General features: G+C 43.8%; 1 protein-coding gene across 5 annotated transcripts in view; it reads right to left on the bottom strand.

The window, feature by feature from the left end:
* Window positions 1-17,379, bottom strand: part of FOCAD (focadhesin) — a 322,833-nt gene that overhangs the window by 75,290 nt on the left and 230,164 nt on the right. For all 5 annotated transcript variants that reach the window (XM_045468724.1, XM_045468726.1, XM_045468725.1 and 2 more), the window contains 3 exons: window positions 10,645-10,737; window positions 4,107-4,195; window positions 1,080-1,124 (listed from right to left, as the gene is read on the bottom strand). In XM_045468724.1, coding sequence (XP_045324680.1) covers window positions 1,080-1,124; window positions 4,107-4,195; window positions 10,645-10,737 — 227 coding nt within the window. The remainder of the gene's footprint in view (window positions 1-1,079; window positions 1,125-4,106; window positions 4,196-10,644; window positions 10,738-17,379) is intronic.

Genomic DNA, 17,379 nt, shown 5'->3' with positions numbered 1-17,379 from the left:
GATAAACTATATTGAAATGAATTATGTCTAGATAATATGGACACATGAAATCCTGTAGGTCAAAGGTCTATCTATGTTGTTTGGTGGATAAGAAGAAAGGCAGCAGCTAAAGGTGATGGTGGAAGGGAGAAGCAGACATAACTGACGTGTAACTTACTGCCAGAAACAATTACTCAGCTTGTTAGCAAAGGAACCCGAAGAGATTGTTCAAGCAAGTTCATTAGGGTATAATTTTCTGTTGAGAGTTGGCTTAAGATAAATAAAAAGCCTCAAGGTAGTAATACTCGTTATTTTTGTTAAAACAACCATAAGGATATGATTGAAACTGCCTTTTTAATGGGTCATCACATTCATTTTTAGCATTTAAAAATCCGGTTTTTAGGAGAGAGCCCAGGTGGTTCAGTCAGTTGAGCATCTGGCTTAGGCTCAGGTCCTGGTCTCACAGTTCGTGAGTTCGAGCCCCGCATCACAGCCGGCTTCTGATCCTCTGTCCCCCTCTCTCTTTGCCCTTCCCTTGCTTGCGCGCTCTCTCTCAAAGATAAATAAAAACATTTAAAAATTCAATTTTTAGATATCCTGGACCCCATAACACAAAGAGAATGAAAGGAAGTACTACTGTGATTTATTTCCTGGCTCACAATTGAGATTTAATAACCTATTTGTAGAACCTACATAATTCACATTAGCAAGGAATTCTCTTTCAAACCACAACACCCCCCCTCCCTTCCCCACCCCAAACTAAATGAGAATCCTTTAAATCTAAGTCAAAGCACAGGGCATTTTGTTAGGTGTACGGCAAGGGCACGACCCCAGCGACTCTTGATGTGGAAGTCATGTTTGTATTGATTCCTCCGTATTCTCACAAAAAGACATTAACTTAAGAATTAACTTAACATGAGAGAGGATGACAAGTGATTTTTTCTTTTTTTCTTTTCTTTTTTTTTTTTTTTAAATAATTGAAGAGTCCTTTAACGTCCTTAACGTTAGGACATACTCTAAAGGGAGAAACCGTATGCACCCGCCAGGAAAAAAAAAAATGTTCATAGAAAATTTGGGGTAAGAGAATGAATGGATCTTACTTCACAGCCGTCTTGGTGATCTCATCAGTCAACATGTCTCGGACCCTGCAGTAAAGATTGGAAATAGGTGCAAGGGTTTATGTTAGAATAAGAGCCCAATCTTTTTGCTTAGCCATCAGTTAATAAGACCCTCTGGCAATGACCCCAGGTCCTAAAACTGTATGTGTGGAATTGTAGTGTAAGGTGAAAACACTATAACATGAGCTTTATTTCAAAGAGTTTCCTCTGCCTATTCCTTAGGTCACTCATCCGAGGCGGGGAAGAAGGTGCCTGTAGACACACAGTGTTGTGATGATGTCATCTCTTAAACTGAATGGTGGCTCTACTAACATTCTTTTTTTTTTTTTTTTTTTTTTTTTTTTTTCAACGTTTATTTATTTTTGGGACAGAGAGAGACAGAGCATGAACGGGGGAGGGGCAGAGAGAGAGGGAGACACAGAATCGGAAACAGGCTCCAGGCTCTGAGCCATCAGCCCAGAGCCTGACGCGGGGCTCGAACTCACGGACCGCGAGATCGTGACCTGGCTGAAGTCGGACGCTTAACCGACTGCGCCACCCAGGCGCCCCTCTACTAACATTCTTTATATTATATTCTTAGGTGAGGCCTTTGGGAGGTCCTGAGGGTGGACCCCTCATGCATGGGGTTAGTGCCCGTAAGAAGAGACACAGAATGCTTGCTTTCTCTCTCTGCTCCCCAACATGTGAAGACACAAGGAGAAGGGGACTGCCCGCAAACAAGAAAGCAGGCCCTCACTGGCACAAGACCTCTGATCTCGATTTCTCAGCCTCTAGAAGGGTGAGAAGTAAGTTTCTGTCGTTTAAGTCAGCCATCCAGTCTATGTATTTCAGTTACAGCAGCCCAAACTGATTAAGATATTCTCTCTTTTTATGCAGAAGAGCTCACTAAAACAGCAATTTACTATTTCCAAGTTGTAGATAATGGAACAGTTGCTATGTACGTATGTGAAATGAAATTTTAAATGTTGGTTACAAGATCACTCCAAAGTTGAAAGAAAATGATTCCACTTGTGGATCTGAAGATTGTATACTCAATTCAAATATTCAGAAAAAATTGTTTAATATAAAAGCCCTGAGATATAGAAAAGAACACCCATTGACCGCCAATATTTACATTTTGAAGAAGCAACCACAGATAATTTCACTATATAGAGTTTCATAAACTCAAAATTTTTATAAATACTATAAAATTCCCACAAATATAAATTATATCGGCACTCTTACTGTCACCAGAAATACTTAAAAATTTTAGTTATTCAGCACTCTCTGAGAATGACTCAATCTTAAGAGCCAAGTATATCTACCATCTTCAAAGAAGAAAAAGCTCTCCAGCAATTGCCTCATTTCGTTCCTTCTCATGCATCAGAACTTATTTAATAGTTCATCTCCTTCCACTCTCTCTAGACCCTTCTACAATCTGGCTTTTGTCCCCACAGCTCCACCAAAACAGCCCCTGTCATGGCCGTCAACGACTTTCAGGAGGCCAAGTCTCTCCCAGTTCTCAGTCTCCACCTTTTGCAGCCTCCCAGCACCCTCTGACACAACTGATTGCTCCTTTCTTGAAATATTTTATTCCCTCGGTGTTCAAGATTCCATTCTTTCTTGGTTTTCTTCCTCCATCACCGATCACTAATTTTTCGTGTGCTTTGTCGGTTCCCTCTTCATCTACCCCACGTCTAAATGTTGAAGTGTTCTGAAGCTCTTCCCTCTGACCTTTTCTCTATCGCTACTCATTCCTTAGGTGATCTTATCCAGCAATCAGGATTTTAAATGCAGCTGATATGCTGATCATTCCCAAATTTCTATTTCTAGCCCTGATCTCACCCCCTAACTCTAGACTCATATCGTCAACAACATATCTGATTATCTCCAAAGTGGAGGTTTAATTATGTATCTGAGGCTTAGCAAGTTCCAAACCTGATTCTTCCCCTACACAGACCTGCTTTTCTATCTTCGTCTGCATCTTAGTAAAGGGGAAGTCCATACTTTTCGTTATTCACGGTCAAAATCTTGGAGCTATCCTTGACATTCATCTATCACATTCTTCCTTCTGTCTCTATCTATTTTGGAGAATATAGTCAATATGCGACTATACATTCACCAAATTATCATTTTTAGAAGATGAAAGTCAAACTTCATGCAAAAGATCGTCACAAAGAGGAAGTGAAATCCAAAGTCTTAACCTCTAATTTTAAATTCAATGTCATAATGTTTTAAGCTGTGTTGCTATTTTTAAAATAAATCTAGAAAATGTCACTTAGAATAGAATTATGTAAATATACACACATGCACACGGAGCTCCTGCTTTTCTATATATGCCAATTATCAGTAAATAAATCTAAATTCAAGCAAGCTTTGAATGGATTTTTAGATTAAAGAAACCTGTGGCTGCAGGTAAAGCAATTTAGATTCTGGGCACTTTACCTAGATTTAGGCTGCTGCCACATTAATCTGACAAGGTTTTCTTCCTAACCCATGTAACAATTTAAATTGCTTTTAATGTTCCAGCACTTACACATTTCTAGATAATACAGTGGGAATTCACCAGGGGATGTCTGCCAAAGAAATTAAAGCCCTGACGTGGTAAAGTTGCTCCTAATAATGAAGATGTCTTGAGGAGAGGCGGGGAGCACGGGAGCAGAGGGGTATTCCTTGGCTAAATGTGAGTTAGGAAGACAATGGATTGAGTGGGGAAAACAGAATCTTTCACTTGAAAGCATATAAAATAATCAGTTATGGGGGGGGGGGGGGCGGCGAAGGGAAAAGCAAACCATTTCCACGCTGCTGTAGAAAACAATTTAAAGAATAATTAAGATTTATGAATAAAACTCTACTTGTGACAGCCAGGGAGAGGGTGGAAAATCCACCTATCAGGTTTTTGGCCTCTCCCCCTTCGGGCAGGTAGGTAAGTGACAATTCTCCGCACACGCCTTTAAAGTGGCCACGTTCTCCCTCATCGTTCATGCCACACGACGAGCACTCATTCCCAGCAGAAGAGCATCCCCTTACCAGAGCCAGGCTGTGCCTTTTTTGTACTGCACCTCCTCGGGTCCTTCCTTCCCATGTTTCAACTGCAAATCCAGTTCTCCTATTCTGCCCTGCAGGACACACAGCATCAATCAGCATGCAGACCCCGCGGCCAAAACGACCCTGAAATTTCTTTGTAAGACACTGAGAACACACGTAGCCTTTCTCAGTTGGCCTTCGGCGTTCCTAATAAAACGTTAGATTATAAACAAGGATGTGTGAAGAGAGAGAATTCTATCACTGCTTTGGTATTTCAGCGCTCACCAAAGAAGTTTATCCTGGAGAAGCTGTGGGTTTGAGAAATTTAGTGCACAGCACTTCATTTTGGGAAGATCTATTAAAAGCAGATTTGAATTCCAAAGGTCCTGTTAAAAAAAAAAAAAAAAAAATCCCCTTTCTCATAATGTTCTGTGTCCTCAGCGGATAATTTGAACTGACACCGTACCAAGACTGGGGTCTGAGCACCAGTATTGTAACAGAGTGGTAGAAAAGGAGGGTAATCACATGACACGTAAGAGTCAGGTAATCTATAGGGGCGCCTGGGTAGCTCAGTTGGTTAACTGTCCAACTTCGTCTCAGGTCATGATCTCACAGTCCGTGGGCTCGAACCCCGCATCGGGCTCTGTGCTGACCATGCAGAGCCTGGAGGCTGCTTCGGATTCTGTGTCTCCCTCCTCTCTCTGCCCCTCCCCTGTTCGCGCTCTGTCTCTGTCTCCCAAAAATAAATAAAAATGTTAAACAATTTTTTTTTATTTCCACGTTTATTTTATTTTTTTTTATTTTTTTTGGGACAGAGAGAGACAGAGCATGAACAGGGGAGGGGCAGAGAGAGAGGGAGACACAGAATCGGAAACAGGCTCCAGGCTTTGAGCCATCAGCCCAGAGCCCGACGCGGGGCTCTAACTCACGGACCGCGAGATCGTGACCTGGCTGAAGTTGGATGCTCAACCGACTGCGCCACCCAGGCGCCCCAAACAATTTTTTTTTTTAAAGATTCAGGTAATCTATAACCAAAGCTATTCTTAAACATCTGCGTGTTACATTTTTATTTCTTGAACTTATAAAAAATTGGTATGTTCAGCTTCTACACATAAGAAAAATGTAGCTACTCTTACCCCTTTAAGACCAAGACCTTCAGATAGTTATTATTCTATTTTCTTTTACACTCAGGATCATTTTGATCAGCTTCTTTCCCCTCTAGTCTATCAACAATTACACTATTTAAATATACTGAAAATACTGGTTTATTGATGAGCCCTACATTGGACGAGAACTTCCTGTGCTTTGTGTTACTGAATGATAGCTCCCACGCCATTTTCAAAAGTGGTCGTACAGCTTGCGTTCTCACCAGCAGCAAATAAAAGTTGTAGCTACTCCACATTCTCACCAACAACTGGAATTGTCAGGCTTTGAATTGTTCCCGTTCGGGCAGGTGTGAAACGGTGTTCATTGTGGTTTTAATCTTCACTTCACCGTTTACCAAGGAGATGTGAAATCCTTTGCATACGTTCGTTGACTTTTAGATTTCCTATTGGGTCCATTTTTCTATTGGTTGTCTTTTTGTTACTGATTTTAGAGTTCTAAGGTATGTTTCACAGAAGAAAAGTGTATATCCATATATACCCTAGGGGGAAGCAATATAGCTTGACGAGTAAAGGAGGTAGGCTCTTGAATCAGAATGCCTTGTTCTAAAGCCATGTCTACCTGCTTGCTGTATACATTCGGGCAAGTAACTTCACCTCTCTAAACTTCAATTTCCGCATTTGTAAAATGTAGCTAACAACTATCTCGTGGCATTAGAGCATGTTAAATAACGTGCAAAAGTGTCTCTTTCGAATAACTACCATTACCAGGTTTGTTGTTAACAACCAAAAAAATCCCACCTCCCTTTATCATCGTCTTATGAAATGATCTTTCATGAATATACATAAACTCTGTTACCACCAGTGCGTGAGCTCACTGAAGGCAAGGACTGTTTGTCAGTCTCAAGGGTCCTTGTACTTAGCACAATATTGATATTGGCCTCCCAGGAGGATAGGCAAAATAGAAAATCGTATTTATTGCCTGTCTCTGCTAGTTATGCTTCTTAAATTAGCCTCTTTACTCCTAGGAACATTTACTGGCCACAGCGCTTTTCCAAAAAAGATAAGCAGTAGGAAAGGAAAAGGCTAAAATCTGCTTAGAAATAAACTAAAAAACAAAAGACCTTTGCAGTATCTGCACAGCCTATTGAAAAGACCTGCTTTTCTCTATCTCCGTAGCCATAACCCACTACACCATCGACTATAACTAAGTAAACTTCGTATTTCTTCTTATTCCGAAGTCTCTAGCTTCTCTCAACCCCCTCTTCTGGAAGGTCCTTCTCACCCTTTCCACCCAGTCCATGTTAGGCTGTTTATTCAGAAGCACTTTGCCCCCTAAGTCTCTGCCTGTTGGTCACTGAGGTGCAGAGGTGAGAGAGCCTCTCTGTCACTTCTGCTTCTGTGGTTAAGGGGCAAAACCACTCACTGGGGGAGAAGACACTGAAATGATCACCTGAATTGAGATTTCGGGATTGCCTGTAGATGCCGATTATTTATCGATCCTTCTTGCTTTTTTTTTTTTTTTTTTAATCTTCAGCCTATGTAACCAAGAGCTTGCTGATTTCAGTGAGTAATTTCACCTAGCTCCAAACCTACACATTAGAAACAAACATCTCTTACCCACGGTCAGAGAGAAATCTACCCGGGTCACCATTCCTGACCCTCGTTTTGATTTTCGATTATTTCACAGCTGACCAACTCAGGACGCAAAAGTCTGCAGTCGGCCTGCTTTAGAATTCCTCTCTCTAGTCTGAGGTCATATTCACGAGAGCCCTTTATACAAAGGCTGGAGACCTTAACCAACTCAGCGTCCCACAGGGCATCAAGGGAAAGATGGCTATAGAGGCCTCCTTCCCAAAACGGACTCTGAACTGTCAATCGCTTGTGTCTACCTATGTTTCCCGACCATAGTGATGTCGTGTGGACCATACTGATACGCTTAAAATGCAAAATCCGACGTTCTTGTGGAAAAAAATTAGACGAGGCTGGATGCCGATGCCCATGCAGAAGCCACCTGTGGTGTCCAAATCTCAAACTTACCCCCATCACAATCAAACCCCCAGGAAATAAGGTAGAATGTATCTTCCGGCATATCTCTTAGGCTTAACTGAGTAAAACATGCGCCTCCTCTAAATGATCCTCTGGTTTAATGCTACAAAATATGTTGAGCACCAGATGGAAGTAACTGTAACTCTTGTACAGAAGAAGTATCCTCCAGGGCAGAAATTCTTGATATAGACCGGGAGTCTGGCACGGTTGCTCTAATTATAAGATACCATAGATTCTGTTGAAGTGTGGGGGCCTGTTTCAAAAAACTCCAACACTTAATATGCATCCGTGTGCGTGTTGCCTAAAAAGCTTCCCTGTACCTTCAAATCATACTGAAAATCTTAAAGCCTATACTTTCAGTTTCATTTCTTTGGTCACCTGTTCTCAGTGGAACTGGACCTAACCAGAAATGCAAAGTAGAAGGATCTTTTTTTTTTTTTAATTAAAAAAAAAAAAAACTGTTTTAACGTTTATTTATTATTGAGAGACAGAGACAGAGATAGAGAGAGACAGAGCATGAGCAGGGGAGGGGCAGAGAGAGGAGACACAGAATCCGAAGCAGGCTCCAGGCTCCAGGCTGTCAGCACAGAGCCCGACGCGGGGCTCGAACTCATAAACTGCGAGATCATGACCTGAGCTGAAGTCGGACACTTAACCGACTGAGCCGCCCAGGCACCCCTAAAGTAGAAGGATTTTAAATGATAAATAAGCAGAGGGGCACGCTATCACCCACCACAGGAGACAGGCAGGATAACTGACGTGCATCCCTAAAAATACTCAGCTGGCTTTTCATGCATAGCCCTATCCTTTAAAATATTACACTGATTTGCATTATTTGTTGTTGCAACTAATGACAGTGCCAGGGAAAGCGCATGCTGCAGTGGAAAAGGCTGAGGCTCGGGGGTCACAGATAAATCCTCGTGTTAAGTTTCAGTTCCTTCTCAGGGGCCCAGTGGTTTCTGCCTATTGGGGTTTGTACCACTGCCTTGCTTTCCCGGCTAACCCTGCTTTTTCACCTGTAATCCCATCATACATGGGGTTAACAACACCCACTTCAAAGGGTTTCTGTAAAGATTCATTGAAATAATATGTTAAGTGTTGGACACACACTAGTGACTCAATAAATGGTAGCTCTTATTATAAGAAAAAACCGTTTTCTTTTTTTAAATCAACTGTAAGTCATCTGCATGAGTTATACCATAATCCTGTTCGATTTAGCCTTCCTTATGCCGAGAGCTAAATAAAATTCTCAGTTCATTCTGCGGGACGAGGAGTTATTCTTGCCTTCTTTCTCTGGGCGCCCGTAGGACTTTGCACATCCTCTGTTAAAGCCTCAGAGATGTTGTACCAACATTGCTGATGGACATGTCAATCTCCCACACTGGCCTGGGAGCTCACTGATAGGAAGGAACGCTTTATTCTCCTTGGTACCCCACGCACCCCGCACAGGGCCTGGCCAAAGGTGCACCACAAATGTTTACTGAAGGAAAACACTGCAAAATTGCGTAGAGAAAAGGCGATGGGAGAAAAAGTGCCTACTCTGGCCTGCACTCTCACTCTTCTTGAATAAAAACTATAACTGGTTTCAGGGTGTGTATGAGTAACACACAATCCTTCACTCACACACCTACTCAAAACTGAGTGCCCAGATACCACCCAGGACAAAAGAGGCGTGGAAGCCGAGCCGAAGGAGATAGTGGTTCTAAAAGAACATCTTTAAAACGTGGACTCCAGGGGCGCCTGGGTGGCTCAGTCGGTTAAGTGTCCGACTTCAGCTCAGGTCACGATCTCGCGGTCCGTGAGTTCGAGCCCCGCGTCGGGCTCTGGGCTGATGGCTCAGAGCCTGGAGCCTGCTTCCGATTCTGTGTCTTCCTCTCTCTCCGCCCCTCCCCTGTTCATGCGCTCTCTCTGTCTCAAAAATAAATAAACGTTAAAAAAATAATAATAATAAAATGTGGACTCCGGTGTAGTTTGGGGAACCATCTAAAACACTGCTGCTCAGAGTGTAGCTGACAGAGTAACTATGTTGAAATTACCCAACAGCTTGTTCAGGTTCCTGGTCCCCTACTCAGTTCTGATGAATCAGAACCTCTGAAGATGCATCACTGTTTTATACATCTTAGACTCAATAAAATATGTTGCAGCAAATTTTCAATTTGAGAACACCCATGCTAAAATGCTTAATCATTCCTTCCCCATCTCCTTCCCACTCTTCCCCCCTCCATCTTTAAAAAATAATTTTTGGGGGGGCGCCTGGGTGGCTCAGTCGGTTGAGCTTCCGACTTCAGCTCAGGTCACGATCTCGCGGTCTGTGAGTTCGGGCCCCGCGTTGGGCTCTGTGCTGACAGCTCAGAGCTTGGAGCCTGCTTCGGATTCTGTGTCTCCCTCTCTCTCTCTGCCCCTCCCCCGCTCAAGCTCTGTCTCTCTCTCTCTATCAAAAATAAACATTAAAAAAATTTTTTTTTAAAAATAAAATTTATTTATTTTTAATAAATAAATAAAGCGGGTGACTGAGCCACCCAGGCGCCCCGAAATAAACAAAATCTTTAAAAGGGGCAGGGGGGTCTAAGATAGCACAGTGGAGGGGCATGTAATCCAGTTTTGGAGGGGTGGGCCTCACAGATGCCATCTCGGATAAAATGATCTAAAGAATAAGTCGAAATCAGGTGGGCATTGAAGGAATGGCAGTTCCTGTTACAGAAGGAACAGTGTGTAAAAGTCAAGAGGTTAGGGTAGACGTGCTGGGTTTGGGAAACAAAGGGGTTTAGCAAGGCTGAAACTCAAAATTCAGGGGAAGGGTTAAGAGATAAGGCTGGAGTTGTAAACGAGGCCAGCCCGAGGAGGCACAGGAACAAGGGAGCCGATGAACTCCGTCTGGGACACGCTTACGTCAAGGTGCTATGGGACAGCCACGGGGGTCACCTGGGCCATCTCGGAGATCTCCGAAAGCAGCAGGATGGAGAAGGGGAGCACCCGAGAGGGAGCTCCGGACAGGCCACAGGGGGAAGACATCAATATTTAAGCCTGACGTGCAGCTGGGGGCCCGAGGGGCTCAGTCGGTGAAGTGTGTGTGACTCTGGACTTCGGCTCGGGCCATGAGCTCACGGTTCGTGAGATGGAGCCCCCACCGGGCTCCGTGCTGAGTGTGGGGTCTGCTTGGGATTCTCTCTCTCTCCCTCTCCCCCACTTGCTTTCCGTCTCCCTCTCTCAAAGTCAACATTTGAAAAAACTAAGTGCCATTATGTACATAACTCACATTCTTTTACGAGCACTTATTTTTATAAGCACTGTGTTGTCCTAAGGGTTTTTATATTAAATACGTGTTGGCAGCGAAATGTGAGGTACAAAGGAGACACTCGCTATGGCAAAGGATCCTACGGTCCCCTTACCTGTAAAATGGCATGGTAGGCTCGACTCATATACGCAAGCCAGGCCTGTGGCAGAAAAATCGCACGGTGCCACTCAGAAAGCTGGATGTGAACCTGCGGGGGAAAAACACACCGCCACGTAAGTTAGACTACGCGGTATGAAAGCAGAATGAAATTCTTCCCTTCCCCTTATTTAAATGATTTAGATCCTAAAAACAAACCCGAATGAGTCTAGGATCAGAACCACAAATAAGATCCTTTGGCTGCTTTCAAAGGAGAAGGGTTTCGAGCCCTGTAAAGCCAAAATAAAAGAAGCCTGGAATTTTTTAAATTAAAGCAAGGAGAATTCTACAACAGTAACAAGTCAGGACGCATGCGTAATACAAACGTGTCCCTGAAAGTTAGGGGGAAACCCTGCGAAGCCTCTTGTCAGTGTCAGGAAACCAGGTATCGTCTAGCCAATCCCCCCCCACCGACCATTTTCAATGAAAATAAATATTGCTCACATCCCGGATTTCCAATAGGACAGTTTCGGAAGTAATGACCTGAAAGGGGCGACGGAAACATCATGCGTAGAAACCACGACAGCAAGAGGTGCAAACGGACAAGTGCACGGGGCAAACGGGCACACCGCTAGACCGGCGCCCTTTCATCAGGGTGGGTGAACAAGAGAAAGAGGGTATGTGCCAACACCGAAGCCTTGTTTCTGAAGAGAGGCCCAGACAAAACAGCGGGTTTTCATAGTTATTTCTGTTTCTCCCCATTAGTACAAGGCTATCTTTCAACAAATCTTCCCAAGGCCTGCTTCTGTTAAAGGAAGATCGCTCAAGAACCACCGTCAGCGTGCGTCGCGTTTCACATTTCCTGTAGCTCATCTCATCCAAACCCAAACACCTGAAACGTCAGCGTGGGTCCCACAGACCAAAGACGACGACGACAAACAACCAGGCAGGCAAGTGTCCACGGAATTGCCCCAGAATCATGATAACTGGGAGTGTGTGAAGGAGATTTTGCTGTATTAGAGGAATTAATTTTCTCAAGGGCTTTGTGATAGGGAAGCGAAGAGCCTCTCTGAATACAGCTCATCCCCAGGGCCTCTGGTATTTTCTGTAATCCCAGTCTTAGTGAGGGCCTACTATACACAAGCTACTACGAAAGGGCTCTGAGGATTATCTTTTTTTTTTTTTAATTTTTTTTAAATGTTTATTCATTTTTGAGACAGGGCATGAGTGGGGGAGGGGCAGAGAGAGAGAGATAGAGAGAGAGAGAGAGAGAGAGAGAGAGAGAGAGGCAGCATCTGAAGCAGGCTCTAGTCTCTGAGCTGTCAGCAAAGAGCCGGACGCAGGGCTCAAACTCACAGACCACGACATCTATCATGACCTGAGCGGAGGTCGGACGCGTAACCGACGGAGCCACCCAGGTGCCCCAAGGCTAGGATTATCAACCGATCTCTGTCTGCAGAGATCTTTCTAGCGGGAGAGTCAAAAATGGGCACAGTCAGGTTATAAGGCCAAAGTATGAGGAACCCACGAGAATGAGAAGAACAAAGAACATTAACTCTGTCTGCTGTCACTTCTCATTCCCCCACGGTTTAAAAAAAATTCTTTTTGATATTCGGACAGTATGAAAAAGATACAACATGAAATGAACTTTAGAAAAAATGATAAAGACAGGTTTCTTCTTTTTCTGATTAAGTACTCACTGCATCGAGTAGGGTAGGGGGAGCCGGGTCACTATGTCAACAAAAATCCTTGAAGGGGCAGGCCCAGGGATTCTCGCTCCCTCTCTTGTTATCCAGGAAGGAGACTACAACCTAGGCCGCATTTCCAGCTAGAGAGGCATTAATCAGTCCTTGGCCCTGCTCTCTTGTTTCCAAAATGTGGGGAATTTTCCTATCGATTCCATTTCCGTTTCATCAAGTACATTAACTATCCAGTCCTATTTTGAGACCTGGATTTAACAGAGAGAACGCTCAAACACCGCAACCAAAACTTTTTTCTCTTCTCTCAGAGCCTCAAAATAGTTCAGTATTTTCCTGCCAAAGGATCCATGGGCATCACTGCACTACTGAGAATATCCACGGTCTCAGCAAATTGCCAAAAAGAGCACTGGATGTTTCTGGAAGGACAATGGTCGCAATTGCTTCTCAAACCTGAGTTAAAAAAGGAAAGTATTATGGGAAAAAATGTGAAGGAAAATGAGCAAATCAAACGTTGAGCTTCTAAGGGCAAAAGCATTCATGCCCGGAAACCTGTTTAAAAGGAGGTTAGAAACTGAAGGTGAAAGCCAGTACTCCAGCTGCCACTCCAACCACATCTGAAGGTGGGCGCGGGGACACAGCAGAAAGCGTGAGCCCACACCCCAGCCTGAACTACTCATGTTTTATGAGATTATACGTAGTCTCGGGGTTCTCTGGAGTCAGCCGTGAATAAATCCCCTTAAAAATGCACTCTCTTGGGGCGCCTGGGTGGCACAGTCGGTTAAGCGTCCGACTTCAGCCAGGTCACGATCTCGCGGTCTGTGAGTTCGAGCCCCGCGTCGGGCTCTGGGCTGATGGCTCAGAGCCTGGAGCCTGCTTCCGATTCTGTGTCTCCCTCTCTCTCTGCCCCTCCCCCGTTCATGCTCTGTCTCTCTCTGTCCCAAAAATAAATAAATGTTAAAAAAAAAAAAAAAAAAAAAAAGCACTCTCTTGCTCTTTCCCTTACTCAAGAGAAACTTAGGGAAACAGTTTAAAGTGAGTCGTGCTCTTACACGCCGGTCGTGTCACACGCAAAAGAGACTTCCTTGACCATTTTTAACAAAAACACATGTTAGGAGGCTACTCTAATTCAATGTATAGCCACCCAGGTAGGTTATTGATGCTCGGCTGAAAAATACAATTAGCATTTCTAAAGGATGAAAAGTATGTCTAATTTGCTACACTTTGAGAAGTCTCTGAAGGAAATCCAATCGACAAAATTAACCGCAGATCATGAACTTGAGACCTCATCATGCGGCGGATGGTAGAGCAGGGCGCTCAACCGCCGTGCGCCAAGTTGCAATGGATGTGAAATTTACTTTTGCTTTACGTATACCCGTGCAATGACAGGTGTCCGATGGACTGTTGACACGAGCAGGTTCTATGATCTGGGGATGACTAAGAGTTTCTAGGTGGGAGAGGTAGTAAGTATAATGAAACGTTACGCTTGTGCCTAAAAAGAGACCACGTTAGAGAAACAGACACAAGCAGGGGACGGGGGAGGACACTGGGGTGAGGGCAGGGACGGGAGCACATTACAGAACTAAATATAAATCGGGTTGTCAGGGTAGACCTCGCTGAGAAAGTGAAGCCTGAATGAAGACCTGAATGCAATGAAGATACAAACACCCAGATAAGGCGGCGCCTACTCGGTGGGCTCAGCATTTGACTCCATTTTGGCTTGAGTCATGATCCCAGGGTCATGGGATCGAGCCCCGCGTCAGACTCTGTGCTAAGCATGGACCCTGCTTATGACTCTCTCACTCTCTCTCTCTCTCATGCTCTTTCTCTCTCTTAAAAAAAAAAAAAAAAAAAAAAAAAAAAAAAAAAAAAGGAAAAACCCAGGTAAGTGCTGATGGGAACGTAAAACAGTTCAGTCATTATGGAAAACAGGTCATTCCTCCAAAAAGTCAAACATAGAATTACCCTTTGACCCAGCAATTCCAATCCTACGTATATACCCAAAAGAATCGAAACCCATGTATTCAAACACTGCACACGAATGTGCATAACAGCACTTTCACAATTAGCCAAAAGGTGGAAAGAACCCACACGTTCAATGAATGAATGAATGAATGAATGAATGAATGAAATATATCTACAATGGAATATTCAGCCATAAAAAGGAATGGCATACAGATGCACGCTAGAACGTAGATGAACTGTGAAAACATTCACGTGAAAGAGAAAGAAGCCAGACACAAAGGTCGCATGCTATATGATTCTATTTATATGATATATCCAGAGTAGGTAATCCCTACAGACAGAAGGCAAATTAGTGGTTGTCAGGGGAGGGGAAGAGAGAGGGGAAGGGGAGAAGGGAGGGAGAAATGGGAAGTGAGAGTTTGATGCACACAGGGTCTCACTGGAGGGGGATGAAAATGTTCTGGAACTAGCTAGAGGTGATGGTTTGCACACTGTGACTACACTAAATACCACTGCGTTAAGCTTTGAAGGTGTTAGTTTTACGTTATGTGAATTTTACCTCGATTGAAAACACACAAACACACAAGGTAAGGCAAAAGTCCTACAGCAAGCCCATGGCTAACCTGTCTGAGGAACACATAGAAGGCCAGCGTAACCAACCAACCAACCAACCATCACAGACAGAGTGAGAGAGAGAGAAGGTCGGCAAATTAACAGGGCACTCAGGGAATGCAGGGAAGTGACTTCGAGGTCACGTTCCAGGACTTGTGTTAGTATTCTTAGGAAAGGGGGAGCCATTACAAGGTTTTGGGAAGAATGACATGACACAGTGAATAGTGTAGAAGATCATGGTGACTGCTACGATGAGAACAGACTGTAGGGGGCAAAGGTCAGAGCAGAGACACATCCTCGCAGGCTACTGCAACCATCCGGGTACGAGAGAACCATGGCTCAGAGGTGCGTCCGCAACCTGCAGGATACTAGGTTTCGAATATTTACCTATATAATTCTTCCACTCACCCCAAATGCTCAGTAAAATGCCAAGACATAAAACAGAAAATAGGTAAGACTTGTCTCAGTGAAGTGAGGAGGAAGGCTGGGGGGCTTGGTGTTCAGCCCTCTTGCTCATTAGATGCGACTGGTAAAGGTCCCTGAGATGCCTGAAAACACAGCTTTAACTAGAAGGACATAAAATAGATCAGTGGTTGTCAGGAGAAGGTGGGGAGGAAAGGGACTGACTACCAAGGAGCATGGGGGAATTTCTAGGGTGACAGAACTGCTCTTCTTTTGACTGTGGTGCCGGTTCCATGAACGTGTGCACTTGTAAAAATCCATACGACTGTGTGCTAAGAGGCGAGAAATCTACCGTATGTATATTATGCCTCAACACACACGCAAGATTAAAGATACATAGTTTGAAAGCCGCTACTTTCAGACTGTAGTACTTCTCAAACCCTCTCCTCCCACCATCTATGACACTCTGTACACTTGCCATCAGCATTGCAAATCCACTCTTGCTCTTACCGTTCGTGTTTCTATCAATACCACCCGCCAATATCCCAGTCACCCAGTCACCCAGGTTGGGAACTTCTGACTTATCCCGGACTTCTTGCCCCCAACTCAACCGTCAACTCCACCACTGAAACGTTTCTTCTATTTTTCCCATACCTTCTGCTTCACTGCCTTTTTCCTAATTCCTGCCCAGAGTACTGAGGCCCCTAACTGATTTCCCAACAGCCGAAAATCTTTCTTCCTTCTAATACATCCTAAACGGTGCTGCTACTCTTACATTAACTCGGAACTTCTTTTCCCAAACCTTTGATGGTTCATTAAAGAATACGGTCCCAACTCTTCTGTACTAGGTTCAAAGCCTTTTAGAATCAAAAGCCCACCATTTACTTGAAGAAATAATTTGTTCTCATGTAAGAACTCTGCTGGCCAAGATCCCCAACCAATTTCCCCAGATGATTTCCTGGTCTTCTCTTTCATTTAACCTGCATCCTGGCTGAATTGGGTTATAAACCAATTCCCAAGTCAGTCCTATACTCTACAGGACTACTTCTAGGGCCTGGGATGCCCTGTCCTTCTCTTGTCTCTACTCCCTGAAATAATTTCTTCCATCTCTATGCTTCCAGGATGCTACCAACCTCTCCTATAACATTCGACCGATTCCATGTTAGATTATTTCTGTATGCACCTTACCCTCAAACAATCCTAAGGGCAGAGATCACGTCCTGTTCCTCTCGGAATCCCTCCCACGGACCCATAAGAGTGTCTTGTGTTCAAGTAAGTACCTGCTGAGTTTAATCGGATTTAATGCACAGTATTGGCTTTAAGACAAAATTCTGTCATGAGAAAACTGTATGACCATAAACAAGTCATCACAGAAAATCATGAAGTTCAACTTTCAATCCCTCTGGAAACACGGTGTTAGAACACTTTTTTTAGCAGACACAGCTAAATTCAAACACAAGTTGTTGAGGACACAGTTCTAAAAGCATGTCCAAAATGTTCTGGCCAGGAAAGGTTTAATTCCAGCTGAAAACACAGTGAGTGACAAAGCAAAATTTTAAAGCGGGTATTAGGAGCAGAGAGAGAGAGGGAGACAGAGAATCCCAAGCAGGCTCCACACTGTCAGCTCAGTGCAAAGCCCAATGTGGGACTCGAACTCATGAAGCATGAGGCCACGACCCGAGCCAAAACCAAGAGGCAGATGCTTAACCAACTGAATCCACCCAGGCGCCCCAAGAAAACATCCATTTTAACAGACTTTCATTAAATACTATAAATCAGGGAAGACAGATGTTGGTGAGGTTGTCAGATGGCCAAAGTAGAAGGAAATAAGGTAGGGTAACATGCACAAATTTACCGATAAACTAGGTGCTTGCTATTGATTTTAAATCCTTAATTTCACAAAGTAAGGCCTTTCCATGTTCCCCAGACGTGTATATATTATTATCAAAAGAATAAAAGTATTTAACTTCAGTTGCTACAAAGACATGCCAACACTGAGCCACTACATTTAGTCTGTGATGTGCCCACCCTCCTCCCACATTGCCAGAAGAAAAACCATTTGTACTTAGTGTTCGAGA

Source organism: Leopardus geoffroyi, chromosome D4, assembly GCF_018350155.1.
Source record: "Leopardus geoffroyi isolate Oge1 chromosome D4, O.geoffroyi_Oge1_pat1.0, whole genome shotgun sequence".
In the NCBI taxonomy this organism is placed as follows: domain Eukaryota; kingdom Metazoa; phylum Chordata; class Mammalia; order Carnivora; family Felidae; genus Leopardus; species Leopardus geoffroyi.
The sequence above is the reverse complement of the archived record's forward strand: the minus strand, read 5'-3'. Positions and strand labels throughout refer to the sequence as shown.